Source organism: Coregonus lavaretus, assembly GCF_964263955.1.
Source record: "Coregonus lavaretus genome assembly, chromosome: 16".
Taxonomy (NCBI): Eukaryota; Metazoa; Chordata; class Actinopteri; order Salmoniformes; family Salmonidae; genus Coregonus; species Coregonus lavaretus.
This window is the reverse complement of record NC_140003.1, coordinates 44,135,069-44,153,817: the sequence shown is the minus strand read 5'-3', so window position 1 is coordinate 44,153,817 and position 18,749 is coordinate 44,135,069. Positions and strand designations below refer to the sequence as shown.

General features: G+C 42.9%; 2 protein-coding genes across 10 annotated transcripts; both read left to right on the top strand.

Moving 5' to 3' along the window:
• Positions 1 to 1,035: 1,035 nt before the first annotated feature.
• Positions 1,036 to 5,073, top strand: LOC311143269 (NADH dehydrogenase [ubiquinone] flavoprotein 3, mitochondrial-like). Its single transcript, XM_084179094.1, has 3 exons — positions 1,036 to 1,101; positions 1,631 to 1,736; positions 4,711 to 5,073. Exons 1-3 carry the CDS (start codon positions 1,057 to 1,059, stop codon positions 4,881 to 4,883), a joined length of 324 nt encoding a protein of 107 aa, XP_084035220.1. The 5' UTR covers positions 1,036 to 1,056; the 3' UTR covers positions 4,884 to 5,073.
• A 400-nt stretch (positions 5,074 to 5,473) lies between these two features.
• LOC311143550 (homeobox protein PKNOX1-like) lies at positions 5,474 to 16,384 on the top strand (the record flags this gene model as incomplete). 9 transcript variants are annotated; one of them, XM_084179394.1, is made up of 11 exons in its annotated part: positions 5,474 to 5,576; positions 7,159 to 7,247; positions 8,517 to 8,653; positions 8,870 to 9,041; positions 9,358 to 9,546; positions 10,259 to 10,373; positions 10,646 to 10,743; positions 11,554 to 11,682; positions 13,398 to 13,474; positions 13,667 to 13,830; positions 14,212 to 16,384. In XM_084179394.1, 11 exons carry the CDS (start codon positions 5,474 to 5,476, stop codon positions 14,385 to 14,387), a joined length of 1,449 nt encoding a protein of 482 aa, XP_084035520.1. In that variant the 3' UTR covers positions 14,388 to 16,384. The 9 variants fall into 9 exon arrangements, with proteins under 9 accessions (XP_084035520.1, XP_084035519.1, XP_084035518.1 ...); XM_084179393.1 differs by having other exon boundaries at positions 10,259 to 10,403; XM_084179392.1 differs by having other exon boundaries at positions 7,159 to 7,280; positions 10,259 to 10,403.
• Between the last annotated feature and the right edge of the window lie 2,365 nt (positions 16,385 to 18,749).

The following is an 18,749-nucleotide window of genomic DNA, read 5'->3' as shown; positions in this document are numbered from 1 at the left end:
CTTTTGTCGCCGTCTTTCGTTCAAAGTTGATCAATGTCGTCCAAGTCAACATCATCATTGTAAATTTACATTTTAGTCATTTAGCAGACGCTCTTATCCAGAGCGACTTACAGTTAGCACATACTACGACAGAGCCTGGATTCGAACCAGGATCTCTAGTGGCACAGCTAGCACTGCGATGCAGTGCCTTAGACCACTGCGCCACTCGGGAGAGAAATCACATGCACTGGCACTGGCACTGGCACAGGCACTTAACCAAGTCAACATCATAATTGTAAATCACATGTATTGTATAACTGCACATCATTTACTGAATGCAGATTGACCTTGAAACCACAATTACAGGGAAGTTGTGCTCACAGACTTGGGTTACCATGCATGCCCATCCACAAGTCCAATGTTAAACCTATAAATAACTGCACTTTCAGTGACCACTTTGAAGTCTTAAACACTACATTTCATATTGTACTTTCACCATATTTAGGGTCCTGACCTGTCACTAAAGCCCTGAAGGTCACATGCAGGTATGTTAAAGTGGAATTACCAGACACAGCAACAGACACTGGAGGTATTTTACATCTCATTTGTCTTGAAGCACCCAAGAGAACGTATACATAAAATTGAAAGACTTGAGTGAAATCATTCGGTGCTTTATGCAACTCCATGACATTTTCATTAAGGAGTTGTCAACTGATGTGTTGGTATTTACACTGTATGTGTTTAATAAAATATTGATTAAAATGACTAGATGGTAAAGATATCAGAATTCTAAGTGGTTAACTACCTTTTATATTATGAGAATAAACATATTCAAGGAGTATCTACTTTTTACTTTGGCACAAATTAAACAATTGTTAAAATCCACTGAGGTGGTAAAAGCTGTTTTTATGATTTTGTAAAATCCGCTGAGGTGGTAAAAGCTATTTTTTATCACCCTGCCAAAGAGGAACTAATGTCGTCCCCAGACACTTCCGCCCAAATGCGCTGGCCTGGGGAGGTTACAGAGCAACATTATTCTCGTGTTTCCCCACGGAAAAGAATAGAGGGAGCACCAAAATGGCGACCTCCTTACTTCGGCTAGGACGACTGGGGTCTCTCAAGGTACTATTCGTTGTTTATTGTCTAAACATGTTTTTCTTCAGTTGTCATTTCGATTATTTTACAAATAGCATATTCGTTTGATGATTGGTTTGTACAGTAATCAACGTACCGTAACCGTTTTCTTTTAACATTAGCTAGTGTCCTTCTGTCCTGTTGACCGGAGGAGCAGGACTGCTAGCTATACATGCCATCATCGCCATCTCACGTTTTGAGACTGTGCTTTATCTCTGGCGTTTTATTTATTCGCAAATTATGGCGATGACATTTATCATGCATAACAATACGTGCTCATTAATCAGAATGAAGCTAGATAGTTAGGTTGGTAGGTAACTAGCTAACACATTGAATAACTAACGTTAAGTCATGATTTGCTTGTTCTGGTCCCATTGTCAAGCTTGAAACATGTTTGGCAGACAATTCCACAAGGAGCTGACAAGAGGGCATAAACACACTGGAACCCAGGGCCAGACTAATGAAGGCTGAATTTACAATACAAAACAGTGGTATGTATGTATGTATTTCTGTGCAGGTTATCCAAAAAGAGAGCTGGGGCCTTTTGAGGAGCTCCTCTGCCGCAGCATTCTGCACCAAGGCGGGGGGGACAAAGAAAGCTCTTAAAAAGGCGACGGCTACAAGTAAGAGTGCGGCTATTCTTTTCTTTCATTTACGTTAATATGTTCTATTCCTAGGTCCTTTTTATTCTCCCCTAGGTAACAGTAACGCCATTTCTCTCTCAGGTATAACCCACACTTGGATTATCTCCCTGATGTGCCAAAACAATCACATCCTGGAACCTTACAGATAAATCATGACCATTGCCTAATGCCAATTGTACTTCTCTTTTAAATATTTGCTTGATTGCACTGGAACCGGGATTAGGGGATGCAAATTCCGGTCAATTTTGCTGCCGACTAATTGACCCTCATTAACCGGTTAACAAACGGTTACATTTTTTCCAAATAGTAAAATGACGTGACCAACAGGAAATACTATTAAGAGATCTGTATATAATGACGAGGGGCTTATTTCTCCGGCCTAACAATGGTAGCCATCCCAAGGCTGTAAGGCAGGTTACATAGAAACGCATTGGGTTTGTTTTGGACAGATTTTGGTCGAGGGTTAAAGCTCTCGCTTCGTCTCTTCCTCTGATACTAAGCATGCATACAAGGACCGGACATTTTTCATTAAGAGCTGAAACATGCAACAATAGCAAGCCTATCGCGTTACGGGCAAAAGGCTATAACCTATTATTGAATATGCAACTCCTGTAATAAAGCAGCTAATTTTCAATAATCATTTTCAAACATTTGCCGAAATGCAATTTGCTGGAAAACACTGTTCTAAACCTAATGCGAGCAGTTGTGACAGAGATTAACATCTCCGTTAGAAACTTAGAAAGAGGGGGAATCTATAACAACAGCTAGGATGGGTTGCTAATATGACTAGGATTGTGCCTTCGGCTTCTGGACAACGGAAGAAAGTGGATATGAAAACTAGATCAGGAGAGAAATGCTGGCTAATGGCATCAGGAAGTCTTTATAAAATAATTGCCTCCACGTTTCTATGGATGGATTTTCACAAGGCTACTTTGAAACAAGGTAAGACATCATTCCTCATTATTCGAAGTAAAGCTTTCAGACAATTCCTGCCTCAAGCTCATATTGCAAAGTGATGGTAGCTACCGTTGACTATAGCCTATGGCAAATGGGAGGCGCGCTTTAGTTACGAGTTGAGATTGAGAAATAAAAATAGCTCCTTTTAATCGTGGCCATCAAAGTTTTTAACACGCGGTTGCGTTTAGAATTTTTACTTGTTGCGCAATGAGTGGGCTTACAAAATCATGTTTCACTCCAGTGAGCCAGTGAGGAGCTACTCTGGCGCTGTCCGACAGGCGGTAGGCTATTCCGTTCCTCAAACTAGGTTAACAGAGGAAGAACAATGATTTCAAGCACCACCCTCCTTTTTAAAGCTTCCAGTCTGTTATTCTAACTCAATCAGCATAACAGAGTGATCTCCAGCCTTGTCCTCGTCAACACTCTCACCTGTGTTAACGAGAGAATCACTGACATGATGTCAGCTGGTCTTTTTGTGGCAGGGCTGAAATGCAGTGAAATGTTTCTTTGGGATTAACTTCATTTTCATGGCAAAGAGGGACTTCATCTGATCACTCTTCATATCATTAATATAATATAATATGCCATTTAGCAGACGCTTTTATCCAAAGCGACTTACAGTCATGTGTGCATACATTTTTACGTATGGGTGGTCCCGGGGATCGAACCCACTACCCTGGCGTTACAAGCAAATAGTCTGGGTGGCCATTTGATTAATTGTTCAGCCTTTTGACTTGGGGGTAGAAGCTGCTCACCCATAGTTTTGGCAATACATTCACATTTACATTTTAGTCATTTAGCAGACGCTCTTATCCAGAGCGACTTACAGTCAATACATTCTAAATACATAGGAATAAATCATTTAAGGAATTACAAAACTCCTACTTTTGTGCCATTGATGATGGATAACAAATATTTCCAAACTTCAAATTATCAACTCAGACTTTGTGAAAATTAATATTTGTGTCATTCTCAAAACTTTTGACCACGACTGTACATGCTAAGGTACATGCTAAGGTGTACTGTACATGCTAAGGTTACGGTGTACAAGCTTGATTGATTACTCATTGGTCTCCTTTCACTTCTTTCTCTCTCTTACTCTGGAATTGTGGGGATATGCATGCTGTCAATTAATGAAAATGTCTGTATATGCACATGATTTGGATGTGGAAGGTGTCATTTTGCGTATGACCGTCACCTAACTTATTTCAGTGTGATTGGATTTGGACCTGTTAAGCCTCTTTTTAAGCCTGCTGTTTAAATAGGCGAGTTGCCCCAACAAGTCAGCTTACAATATTGCAGTAGTGTTTTAATAATGGTCTGGGTATTGTCCAAATTGTTATTTTGATCAACAACAAAAAACATGACAACCTGTGTATAAAACGTTTTTTGATATGGACAAGAATAATCCTACTTCAAGGATAATATATATATATTTTTTTACATGCTGCCCAATTGACAATGTCTCATTCCTGCTTCTGCCAAAGTCAAATTTGTATGCAAGTTTCATTTTCTAATTGGCTGTTAGCGCACTTTTGCTATCCTCATTCCTGGCTTCCTTCCCAGACGTTTGTGCTGTAGACAGTAGATGCTAAGGCCATTCACATCAGCCTGTCTCCAGGCTCTATAGGTGGGGATACATTCTTACCACTGTAGGAAATGCCCCACCATAAACTACTTTTGTCAAATGGGTGAATATTTAAATGTGCACCTTTTTTAAAGACCTTTTTAAGAAAAGTAAATGCCGAGTCATGTGTGGGCATCACTTTTTGTCGCCAGTGATTATACTTTTAAAACATCTTCTATTCCTTATGAGAATGTTTTTCTGATCGTTTTTGACAGTTGACGGGGTTCCGAATAACTCTAAAACCAAATGTTTTTTTTCTACCTTTTGTGTTATGGTTTTATTTAGCCAAACTCCAGGTCAGTCAGGGTACCCAATACCCGTATGCCTGTGCTGTGTCTCTTTTACCCGTCTCTGTTCTACCCCCTTCAGAGGTGGCAGCGGCACCTCCAGAACCAGCCCCCCCCGAGCCTTTCGACAACAGCACTTATAATAACCTTCAGCACCACAACTACAACCATTACACCTTCGCAGACCTGGACCTGGAGATGGCCAAGTACCGTCTGCCCCAGCCCTCCTCCGGCAGACCCTCCCCCAGGCACTGAGACAGCCCGTCCAGCCTGGACCCCAGGCACAATGTCCCCAGACAGCATGTCCCTGATCCCGCTGCCCAACACAACCACCCCATGTGTATTTTTTAGTATGATAGTGAATTCCCCTTGTACTTTACGATCCCTAAGACGTGCTTGTAATTCTATTATAAGAAATCTATTATATTAAACTACACAAAAAAGGGATCTGAGGCGGTGAGATTTTTTTTTACTGTTTGAGGTTTTTCTCTCGTTTTTTAATGACTCCCGACTTTGACTCTGTCTGATTTTACAGTACACATCCTGATGACCTAATTATCACAGCAGTACAATCACAACACTGCACATCTGAGAATGGATCTACTTTGTCTGTAATAATACATTACCCACTGATGTGGGAGGATAGGCTCCTTGTAAAAGTCACAATGTGAAGTTAATTACATTAATTTCATTGTCATAAAAGGCTTTTCATTTGGCATTGACCTCGACTAAAGAGCAGCAGTGGTTTAGATTTTTCCAGGCACTCCACCAGCAACATGCATAGACTGGGGGGCCGAGAACAAGGCACACCAGACGTCACATCTCCTCCCACACTATAAATATTCATGAGCCAAATACCCTGCGTGACCATGCGCGATGACGCACCGCGACAACTGCGGATCCCGATTGCTGCAGCCGCTTGTCAGTGTGACGAAGATTGGCACTCAGGTAAGCTGTCACTCAAAATCTTTATTTTCAGTTCCCTATCAATCAAACAATCTGGGCCGCACAGAAAAAATGCTTAGGGCAAAAGCTTGGGAGGTAGTCAGGCCAGTGGAGTTAATATAGCAGTGAATAGATGGCCGGGGCCAGGGAAGATGGAAATTACCCGAGGAAAAAAATGTCGGCGTTCTAGGGGGGGTGGTGGGAGAGAAGGATTGTGAAAAAGCAAGGGTGAGAGCTAGAAGCAAGGCCCCAGTTTACCCCTTTCAGTTGAAACGCAGGGGAGGGTTAGGCAGCTGTCCCTCGCTCGCTTGATTGATTGTTGTGGGGCAAGATTTTAGAACTAAAATTAGAAACCCAATATTTATAAACGAATTTATGAATAGTAGTAATACTTGAATACAACGTAAATGCACATTGGATGAAATGCGCGTTTTACATGCACTTTTAATCCAGCAGCATTTTAGGTTACCTGTGAAAGCAGTAGCTAATGCGTCTCAAACGCCGCTGTAACTATGGCGCTTCTGCTAACTTCACTGTTGTAAACTAACGTTTAAAACAACGACTCTTCAGTTGGTGTTGTGGCCATGAAGGGGGTTGATGCATATTACATTTAGTACACGTTTGAGGCTGTTATCGAGTAGATTGCCAAAGAAAATTAGCAATTTATTAGCTAGTAAGCTAACTAGCTAGATAGTTGTTTTCGTAAATAAACTAGCTAACGTTAGCTATTTTGTCTAACGACCTTTTCTGAAGACGTAAACATGGCTATCAATGTAGTTAAAGTTCTCTAAAATTAAATTGTTTTACTCGACAGCTTTCCTTCATATGATTGAAAATGAATCCAATAATTGCTTGCTATTGCTAACCATCAAGAAGCTAGTTGGCTTTGTTGCAGCGATAAAAGCAAGTCGGTTCAACATGGTGGGTGATTGCCATCAGTTATGATCATAGACATTAAAACCAGGTTATAGACATGTATGATGTTCATCGATTCGCAACATTGTCGTATCCTTGCACATGAACATAAGTCAAAGACCTGCACAAAGCAGTACATTTCGAATGCACTCGTATAAACTTGGTACATTTGTTCCCCTTATAGCCTTTGTTTCCTTAGCCTTGTATATGTAAATATACATACATGTTGTTTCATTCCCGTTGAACGGAAGACGGTACAGTCAAATAGGCAGCTGCATTATCGTGTATGTTATTGCACTACAGTGAGTAGATCATCTCTGTCAGAGCAATCCAGCATTGACATGCTCTATTCATAGACATGGTAATTAATCAAGTATTAAAGTGGGATGTAATGGTGTTTAGGCCATAAAAACATTCTTATTTATATTGTTTAGACAAGGATCACATATTTATAGCATTTGCTCTTTCAAAGAGGGAAAAACAACTCAATAGATTTTCACTGAAGCTCAGCAACTTACCCCAACCCTTCTCCATAGTGCAGTATAATTAGTCAATATTGTTAATGAAATAGAAATGTCATTTTTTTTTGTAACTTGTCCTGCTTTAAAATAATCTCAATTTATCATGAAGAGTAATTTATACTATAATTGCCTTTTTTAATTCTCAACAGTGTGTGGACCTATGTGTTTTTCTAGGTCCGCCAACATGATGGCTGCCCAGTCGGTTTCCATAGACCAGTACCTGGAGGGAGAGGAGCAGGTGGGTCAGAAGTCTGAGGCCACAAGGATGGGTGTAAGGGAAGATTTGAAGTTCTTGAGTTGATAATTTGAAGTTTGGAAATATTTGTTATCCATCATCAATGGCACAAAAGTAGGGAGTTTTTTAATTCCTTAAATGATTTATTACTATGTATTTAGAATGTATTGCCAAAACTATGGGTGAGCAGCTTCTACCCCCAAGTCATAAGGCTGAACAATTAATCAAATGGCCACCCAGACTATTTGCATCCCCCCCCACCTTGTTTTTACACTGCTGCTACTCACTGTTTATTATCTATGCATAGTTACTTTACCCCTACCTACATGTACATATTACCTCGACTAACCTGTACCCCCGCACATTGACTCGGTACCGGTACCCCCTGTATGTAGCCTCGTTATTGTTATTTTATTGTGTTACTTATTATTATTATAATTTTTTTTACTTTTGTTTATTTAGTAAATATTTTCTTAACTCTATTTTCTTAAAACTGCATTGTTGGTTAAGGGCATGTAAGTAAGCATTTCACAGTATTGTATTCGGCGCATGTGACAAATAAGATTTGATTTTGATTTGAGCAAATGGTGAGGATGGTGGTCCTCTGTAGCTCAATTGGTAGAGCATGGCGCTTGTAACGCCAGGGTAGTGGGTTCGATCCCCGGGACCACCCATACGTAAAAATGTATGCACACATGACTGTAAGTCGCTTTGGATAAAAGCGTCTGCTAAATGGCATATTATATCATTATTATATATTATTATTATATATCAATGTGACTAACTTGAGGTTTTTCCTGCTCTAGCAAACAAGTATTTTAGTGCATTTGCTCTCAATCAAAGCCATTGTTGCTTCAATCACATGGCTGGAGTTGGGATTTATGTTCTTGGAAGTGAGAGGAGAGGAGGATCAAATTGGCTTCCAATCAATGAATGTGTCTGAATGAAACCACACAAAGACGAGCTTGGTGTTGCGATCGGTAAAGGCTAAATATGATATGCCACGACTCATCATTCTATTCTACCCATGTCCAAAGAGAGACTGACAACCTCTTATCATCCGCCCATTTGAGAATTATTTAGCTAGGCTATTTCCTTCCGGTTTGTACTGAGAAAACAGTCCTCCTCCAACCTATTACCAATGCCAACAAGACCAATCTTCTCATGTCTTATTTAATAGTCGTTGAGGCAGGGTTCTGAGCGTTACCTAACCACTACTATTGCTCCTCACTCTGCTTTTATCTCATCTCCCTCACTCCCATGTCTCTCCAGATGCAGGGGGAGGAGCAGGCGGACGTTGATTCTAATCCGGAGCAGGCGTTCAGTGAGGAGGGTTTGGCTGCAGCATCCAGTCCAGCCCTCACTGACCCCCAGACCCCCATGGATGTAGATAAGGCTTCCATATACCGGTACACCTCCTAACTCTGTTGGCCCCCCCCCTGACAAAGCTTTGGTCAACCACCACCTCAATTACTTTCAAAAAGGAAATGCTGTTGCTGCTGGCAGTCGTAGATGTTGTTGGGGGCTTATGCGCCCTACTAACGAAAATATGGAGTAAACACTACCACATGTAACGTAAAAGTAAATTCTGGCAATTTAGTGATGTCTCTTCGTGTGTGTTGCAGGCATCCCTTGTTCCCTCTCCTGGCCCTGCTCTTTGAGAAATGTGAGCAGTCTACACAGGGCTCAGACTGTGTCACGTCAGCCAGCTTCGACGTGGACATCGAGAACTTTGTCCGCAGCCAGGAGAAAGAGGGCAAAGCCTTCTTCAGCGAGGACCCTGATCTCGACAATCTGGTGACCTTCCTCGTCTGCTGTCAATACTCTTTCAATTATTTTGCATCACTATGACCTCTAGTGACACTATTCACACATTTATGCAAATGACACATGGAAAGTGAGCTACTGTTTCAGTGGAGCTGTTTGACTCTCAATAGGTTTGATGAAGCCAGTTGGCCACACATAAACATTACAACAGCCTTATACTAAAGTATCTACCAGTGGAATAAATCATGTGTATTTACTATAACAGACCACTATGCACATGCCATTTTCAATGCAAACGTCCTGGCCTCTCATAACGCCTCTCCCTGTACTGACCTTTGACCCCTAGATGGTGAAGGCCATCCAGGTGCTGCGGATCCACCTGCTGGAGCTGGAGAAGGTCAGCGACCTGTGTAAGGACTTCTGCAGCCGCTACATCGCCTGCCTCAAGACCAAGATGAACAGCGAGACGCTGCTGAGTGGAGAACCTGGCAGCCCCTACTCATCTGGACAGGGCTTCTCTCCCACCAAGACCCAGGTACACACACCCTGCCATACATATATATTTTGCTACCATCATACACACCCATTATGCACCCACAATACACACACCCATAATACACACACCCATTATGCACCCACAATACACACACCCATAATACACACACCCATTATGCACCCACAATACACACACCCACAATACACACACCCATAATACACACACCCATTATGCACCCACAATACACACACCCATTATGCACCCACAATACACACACCCATTATGCACCCACAGTACACACACCCATTATGCACCCACAGTACACACACCCATTATGCACCCACAATACACACACCCATTATGCACCCACAATACACACACCCATTATGCACCCACAATACACACCCATTATGCACCCACAATACACACACCCACAGTACACACACCCATTATGCACCCACAGTACACACACCCATTATGCACCCACAATACACACACCCATTATGCACCCACAATACACACACCCATTATGCACCCACAATACACACACCCATAATACACACACCCATTATGCACCCATAATACACACACCCATTATGAACCCACAGTACACACACCCTTATATACTGCTATACACACACTTGCTCTGAATCCGCAATACATAGATCACAACCTGATACTAAATACACACACACTATAGACCCATGAGGACTCCGTTTAACCTCTGTGTGTGTGTGTGTGTGTCGTGCAGACATCCAACTCTTTCACAGGAACCCTCAGTCCCCAGGGGATTGTGGTGCCAGCATCGGCCCTGCAGCAAGGCAACGTAACCGTGACAACAGTTAACCCCACACAGGTTATGGCAGGTATGTCACCCTGGCATACAACAACCACAGGTACCCTCAGACACCAACCCACACCTCAATGGGAATCATAGGGGCGGTTTCCCGGACACAGATTAAGTTTAGTCCTGGACTATATGTCAATGGAGAGGCCAGGACGAGCGAGGCTTAATGGTGTGTCCGGGAAACCGGCCCTTAGCGTACAGGTGGACTTCACTGTCTGTTTCTGTACCAGCAGTTTATGAAAATATACAAGGACTACTCTGAAAGCATTGTTGGATTCTTGTTTCCTCCAGGTGGCACAGTCTACCAACCAGTCACAGTAATCAACTCACAGGGCCAGGTGGTGTCACAGACCATCTCCCCCCAGACCATACGCATCCAGAACACACAGGTAGGACACACACATCTGGAGGCTGACATTTACTGCCCGCTGAACAACCCCCCCACACTGCCCCGCTGAACAGCCCCCCCACACTGCCCCGCTGAACAGCCCCCCCACACTGCCCCGCTGAACAGCCCCCCCACACTGCCCCGCTGAACAGCCCCCCCACACTGCCCCGCTGAACAGCCCCCCCACACTGCCCCGCTGAACAGCCCCCCCACACTGCCCCGCTGAACAGCCCCCCCACACTGTACCGCTGACTAGCCCCCCCACACTGCCCCGCTGAACAGCCCCCCCACACTGCCCCGCTGAATAGCCCCCCCACACTGCCCCGCTGAACAGCCCCCCCACACTGCCCCGCCGAACAGCCCCCCCACACTGCCCCGCCGAACAGCCCCCCCACACTGCCCCGCTGAACAGCCCCCCCACACTGCCCCGCTGAACAGCCCCCCCACACTGCCCCGCTGAACAGCCCCCCCACACTGCCCCGCTGAACAGCCCCCCCACACTGCCCCGCTGAACAGCCCCCCCACACTGCCCCGCTGAACAGCCCCCCATACTGCCCCGCTGAACAGCCCCCCCACACTGCCCCGCTGAACAGCCCCCCCCACTGCCCTGCTGAACAGCCCCCCACACTGCCCCGCTGAACAGCCCCCCACACTGCCCCGCTGAACAGTCCCCTCACTGCCCCGCTGAACAGCGGGCAGTGTGTCAGTCCTGTGTCATGCCAACAGTAAAGCATCCTGAGACCATTCAGTGTGGGGGGCTGTTCAGTGTAAATGTGAAAGAATATAGAAACCTAACTGTAACTCTCTTCAGCTCCAGCTGCAGCTCAACCAGGACCTGAGCTTCTTCAACCAGGACGACAGCTCACCCAAGAACAAGCGTGGCGTCCTTCCCAAACATGCCACAAACATAATGCGCTCCTGGCTCTTCCAGCACATCGGGGTGAGTAGAACACAGGCCCACTCTATAGGTTACAACCTGGAACGATTCTGGGATTTGATTGGCTTGCAGTGTTTTCATCTTGTACTATTTAAAGGAAAGGTTAACCCAATTTGAATGTTATATTGTTTTTGTGGACCTCTGAGTGATGATCTATCGATTCCCTGGGTCATTTCGTGTTTTCATGTGTAACTGAGTTATTGGCATTCAAGCAAGTTAAGCTAATTGTCACGCAATTCCTTCTCAAAGTCAGTCGTGGTCAAAAGTTTTGAGAATGACACATACTAATTTTCACAAAGTCTGCTGCCTCAGTTTTGATGATGGCAATTTGCATATACTCCAGAATGTCATGAAGAGTGATCAGATGAATTGCAATTAATTGCAAAGTCCCTCTTTGCCATGAAAATGAACTTAAACCCCAAAAAACATTTCCACTGCATTTCAGCCCTGCCACAAAAGGACCAGCTGCCATCATGTCAGTGATTCTCTCGTTAACACAGGTGAGAGTGTTGACGAGGACAAGGCTGGAGATCACTCTGTCATGCTGATTGAGTTAGAATAACAGACTGGAAGCTTTAAAAGGAGGGTGGTGCTTGAAATCATTGTTCGTCCTCTGTTAACCATGGTTACCTGCAAGGAAACACGTGCCGTCATCATTGCTTTGCACAAAAAGGGCTTCACATACAAGGATATTGCTGCTAGTAAGATTGCACCTAAATCAACAATTTTTGGGATCATCAAGAACATCAAGGAGAGAGGTTCAATTGTTGTGAAGAAGGCGTCGGGGCGCCCAAGAAAGTCCAGCAAGCGCCAGGACCGTCTCCTAAAGTTGATTCAGCTGCGGGATTCTGACAAACTTTAAGCATTGATTATGCAAGAATGGGCTGCCATCAGTCAGGATGTGGCCCAGAAGTTAATTGACAGCATGCCAGGGAGGATTGCAGAGGTCTTGAAAAAGAAGGGTCAACACTGCAAATATTGACTCTTTACATAAACTTAATGTAATTGTCAATAAAAGCATTTGACACTTATGGAATGCTTGTAATTATACTTCAGTATACCATAGTAACATCTGACAAAAATATCTAAAAACACTGAAGCTGCGAACTTTGTGAAGACCAATACTTGTCATTCTTAAAACTTTTGACTGCGACTGTATGTTGAGAAACGTGCCTATTTTCCTCGAAAGTACGTAATGTCACGATTCCAAAGCTATACGATAATACAGATAGCAAGTTAATTATCTCACATCTCTGAAAATATTTGTAATGTTGTACTTATTGTTGTTTCGAAATTTGTGCTAATGTTGTGTTTTTGAGCTAGCGCCCAATATACTCCAATTCACTCCTTGAAGGAGATCGCTCCTTGTCCCAGAATTGCCCATAGTGCACACGCGGCCCATTGACGTAGCATGGCCAACGTTTCCCATTCCGCAAAAGTATCTCTGCGGTTGCAAATGTCAGACTCCACTCTGTGAGCTACGTTATAGATATTGTCTTTGGTATTGTGTGTAGCTACGTTTGCTAGCTAACAAGCCCATAGAGAGAGCATTTCATTGTTGATTTGAGCTGCAACAGATTTCCACAACGATTTTCCATGTTGCTACCAACCTTATTATAATGCCAAAATGAAACAATTGTTCACAAAAAATATTGTTCTCACATATGATTGTTATTGAGTGGATTTTTCCTTTAATTACTTTTGTTTTATTTCTATAGCACCCCTACCCCACGGAGGATGAAAAGAAGCAGATCGCTACCCAAACTAACCTCAGCCTCCTCCAGGTCAACAACTGGTGAGTTACATGAACCCATGCCATACTGCCATGAACTGTCACCTAAGAGCATGAAATGTCATAAAGAACAACCTCTCCTAGCGTGAACCAATCAAATAATGTGTCAATCCCTTCAATTCCCTTTTAGTGATTGGTCAAACCCCTTGTTTTCCCCTCTCGTGGTTGGTCCAACCTTTCCTCCTTCTCTCGCAGGTTCATAAACGCGCGGCGGCGGATCCTCCAGCCCATGCTGGACGCCAGCTCCTCAGAGACACCCAAAACCAAGAAGAAACCGCCTCAGAACCGGCCGCTGCAGCGCTTCTGGCCTGACTCCATCGCCACGGGGATGACCCAACAACAGGTCCAGATGCCAGATGGTACGTACGGCTACTGACTTGCTGCACTGCTCATTGGATAAGCAATGCTCATTGGATAAGCAATGCTCATTGGATAAGCACTGCTGTGTATCAAGAGATGCTAGAGCTGTTGGTTATACTTGTTTTTAAAGCAACTAGGCACAACGCTTACTGTATTGGAAATGATAGCCACAAGCGCTTACTGTATTGGAAATGATAGCCACAAGCGCTTACTGTATTGGAAATGATAGCCACAACTACAATTGAGTCACAAGGCAAATTCAAGGCTCTCTTGTTAAAGCGACTTATTTCACTCAATTTGTGGGAAATAAGAGACTAGAGAAATACATGAGCTATCTGTGACGTCGCTGGCGTGTCGCTGGCGTGTCGTCTGTTCCCCAGGAACCATGGTGATGATGAGTATGGAGGGTCTCCAGAGCCTGACATCAGACGGGGCCACGCTGGCCGTTCAGCAGGTGATGATCGGCGGGCACAGCGAGGACGAATCAGGAGACAGCGGGGACGAGGACGACGACATGGCTGGGCTGGGCCTGGACAACAGTGACTCCCTGCAGTAGGACACACAGACGTACTGTACACACACATACAGAAACACAAATAGACATACACACTCAAAAGCAAACTGTGGGCTCTGTTGAAAATGTATATGGTTCAGACCTTCCACAACTGACACGTGATGTAGGCAGGCTGACAATGAATAATGCAGGCTGACAATGAATAATGTGGGCTGACAATGAATTGCGACACACACTAGAACCAAATCAGAGCCATTTTTGATGCTCTGCAAAAAATAGGATTGCTCAGATCATGTATGTACTGTAGATAGACTGATGTTGCATTGCAAGTACACAAATGCGCGCGCACGCACACTCTCAAATCGGTTTACGCAGAGCACAACCACTGGACATACGGGATCACTCCTGATGTCCCTTTTAATGAATGGAGTGTCTTGTGTGTGAGGAGTTTAATTTCAGAAACCGTTTTTACTACGTAGTCTGTGTGTGTAGGCCAGTGTTTTCTGTATAATATCATTATGTTCCAAAAGACAAAGAACGGAAGCGGCAAAAAAAAAAATCACGAAGTGTTAAAAAACACACGCTGAAGCAAGTTTGTAAATGTTGAATGATTTCTTATTTTTCATTTAATCTCTTTTTGGATGCCAACACTTTGAAGTTGTATCTGTAATGGTTTTGTTCACTTTGCATGCCTGTGTTTGACTACATGTGCCCACTCTGATTATAACTGGCTTACAGGCAGACCCAAAGGCCCAGCAGGGCCCATGGGGAAAAACTAAGGAAAGAGGCTTATTTTTATATACAAACATGAGAAGTATGTTTTTGTTTTGTTTGGTGTTCTCTTGTTTTGTTTGGAATGTTTATGCACAAAAGGTTGATTATTGAAGCTAGTGGCCCTGTTTTCCAGGGTCCAATTAAGTTTTATAAATATTGATGATAAATGAGAGAGAAAAAATGGATGTCAAATGGTTTTAAACACTATCCGAAAAAGGCCTTATTTACAGGTAGCTGCCAAAATAATGGAAACACTTAAGTAAATGAGGGATACAAAGTATATTTAAAGAAGGTGATTCCACACAGGTGTTGTTCAGGAGTTAATTAACACATTAACATCCCATCATGCTTAGGGTCAGGTATAAAAAAGCCCAGTTGCCCATTATTTTGGCTACCATGGCGAGAAGAGGTCTCGGTGACTTTGAAAGAGGGGCCTCAAAGGAGCCCAGGCGGTTTTAAAGGGTGTGTGTCTCAGTTAGCAGATCTCTACCAAATTGAACACTTATGGGAGATTGTGGAGCAGTGCCTGAGATGGCGTTTTCCACCACCATCAACAAAACACTAAATGATGGAATTTCTGGTGGAAGAATGGTGTTGCCTCCCCTCCAACAGAGTTCCAGACGCTGAATCAATGCCAGCTGTTCTGCCGGCTCGTGGTGGCCCAACGCCCTATTAAGTTGGCGTTTCCTTTATTTTGGCAGTTACCGGTATGTTCTTTTTGTAAAGACATAACTGTTGTCGAAAGCACAGAAAGCCTAACTAGCTGAAGCTACACTACCCAATGTATTTATTTGGACAGTGACGCTAAAACTTTTACTTTGGCGCTACAGCCTTTTGGATTTGAGCTCAAATGTTTTATGAGGCGACAGTACAGAATGTCACCTTTTTTATTTGAGGGTATTTTCATACATATCTCTTTTACAGTTTAGAAATGAATAATAATTATTTGGAGAAATTAACTTATTGTATAACATTTGGTTAAAATGTTGTATTTGGTCCCATAATCCTGGCATGCGATAACTACATCAATCTTGTGACTAGAAACTTGTTGGATGCATTTGCAGTTTTTGTTTGTGTTTTTCGGATTATGTTGTGCACAATAGAAATTAATGTTGAATAATGTATTGTGTCGTTTTGAGTCACTTTTATTGTAAATAAAGACTGCTACGTTAATGTGGATGCTACCATGATTACGGATAATCATGAATTAAATCGTGAATAATAATGAGTGAGAAAGTTAGAGGCATAATTATCACCCCCCCCCCCCCCCCCCCCCCCAAAAAAGCTAACCTTCTGTTATTGGTAATGGTTAACATGTTTTGGGGGCATTATATTTGTACATCTGTAGCTGCATGAAGTGCTTTCATTTCGAGACTATAATACAGCTATGTATGAAAATACCCTCAAATAAAACGTGACATTCTGTACTGTCGCCCGAATAAACATTTGATCTCAAATCCAAAATGCTGGAGTATAGAGCCAAATTAAACATTTTAGCATCACTGTCCAAATAAATAAGGACAGTACCAGTCAAAGGTTTGGACACACCTACTCATTCAAGGATTTTTTTGTTTTTACTATTTTCTACATTGTAGAATAATAGTGAAGATATCAAAACTATGAAATAACACATATGGAATCATGTAGTAACCAAAAAAGTGTTAAACAAATCAAAATACATTTTATATTTGAGATTCTTCAAATAGCCACCCTTTGCCTTGACGACAGCTTTGCACACTCTTGGAATTCTCTCAACCAGCTTCACCTGTAATGCTTTTCCAACAGTCTTGAAGGAGTTCCCACATATGCTGAGCACTTGTTGGCTGCTTTTCCTTCACTTTGCGCTCTGACTCATCCCAAACCATCTCAATTTGGTTGAGGTTGGGGGATTGTGGAGGCCAGGTCATCTGATGCAGCACTCCATCACTCTCCTTCTTGGTAAAATAGCCCTTACACAGCCTGGAGGTGTGTTGGGTCATTGTCCGGTTGAAAAACGAATGATAATCCCACTAAGCCCAAACCAGATGGGATGGTTTATCGCTGCAGAATGCTGTGGTAGCCATGCTGGCTAAGTGTGCCTTGTATTCTAATTAAATCACAGACAGTGTCACCATGATGTTGAGATGTGTCTGTTACTTGAACGCTGTGAAGCATTTATTTGGGCTGCAATTTCTGAGGCTGGTAACTCTAATGAACTTATCCTCTGCAGCAGAGGTAACTCTGGGTCTCTCATTCCTGTGGCGGTCCTCATGAGAGACAGTTTCATCATAGCGCTTGATGGTTTTTGCGATTTGAAATGTTCCCTATTGACTGACCTTCATGTCTTAAGGTAATGATGGACTGTCGTTTCGCTTTGCTTATTTGAGCTGTTCTTGCCATAATATGGACTTGGTCTTTTACCAAATAGGGCTATCTTCTGTATACCCCGCCTACCTTGTCACAACACAACTGATTGGCTCAATGCATTAAGAAGGAAATAAATTCCACAAGTTAACTTTTAAGAAGGCACACCTGTTAATTGAAATGCATTCCAGGTGACTACCTCATAAAGCTGGTTGAGAGAATGCCAAGACTGTGCAAAGCTGTCATCAAGGCAAAGGGTGACTATTTGAAGAATCTCAAATATAAAATATATTTTGATTTGTTTAACACTATTTTGGTTATTAAATGATTCCATATGTGTTATTTCATAGTTGTGATGTCTTCACTATTATTCTACAATGTAAAAAATAAAGTAAAGCCCTTGAATGAGTAGGTGTTCTAAAACTTTTGACCGGTAGTGTACCGGTAGTGAAATTAGTCAACGGAAGCTAAACTGCAGTACACTGACGTAATATGTTACATTGACAATTGCAGTTGGGATTGAAATTCAAAAATATACTTGATTGCAGTACCCTCATTTTCTACAAACCAGTCCAGTTTTGCCAGTGTGTCATGTTTTTTAAAATCATTTATAATAGCTCTATAGATGTCACTCTTTCAAGTGCACAATTCAGTAATACTACGCTTATTGTAACCGTCACAAGGAACTGAAATAGATATTATGCTACTTAGGCAGACAGATCCACAACACAGAGATACAGTACAAATGCAATCACAGTCTAAAAACCATGGCTATGTTGCATGCATTATTCTTTATTTATGTACACATATTGCATTAGAGGCAGAGAGCGGTTGGGATCCTCTGACCTCACAGGCAGCACATTGGTCCTCAGTTTGAGAAGGACTGGAGTAATGTGGCTGATCTAAGGGCCAGCTTTTAAGAATGTTTTTCCAAACTCTCCATCTGCTATTCTAACATTATTGCACAAGTCAGGGCCTTTATTGTTGGGAAAACCTGCACCAAATGTACTGTATATTTCCGATCTTTATGCTTCTGTTTTCTGTCATTCAGAAGACCTGACATGAGATTTAGATCCCCACTGAGTGTTTCTGGCTCGGGGTCAGGTGGGTCTCAGCTGCACTCTCTCACATCTCTGCTGTTGTTTTTATCTACTGTTCACTTTTCTCTGTCTGTTTGCCTTTTAGAGCTTTCTATTTTGGAATAAATGATGCCTGACCTCTACTGTCGTGCTCCTCTGCCTTCATTGTGCTTGGTTGTAGACATGATTTGTGACAAAAGTCAACCCC

Coding starts and splice junctions, on each gene's coding strand:
- LOC311143269 (XM_084179094.1), top strand. CDS start 1,057: ATGGCGACCTCCTTACTTCGGCTAGGACGACTGGGGTCTCTCAAG. Junction 1,102..1,630: donor GACGACTGGGGTCTCTCAAG/GTACTATTCGTT, acceptor ATTTCTGTGCAG/GTTATCCAAAAAGAGAGCTG. Junction 1,737..4,710: donor TAAAAAGGCGACGGCTACAA/GTAAGAGTGCGG, acceptor TACCCCCTTCAG/AGGTGGCAGCGGCACCTCCA.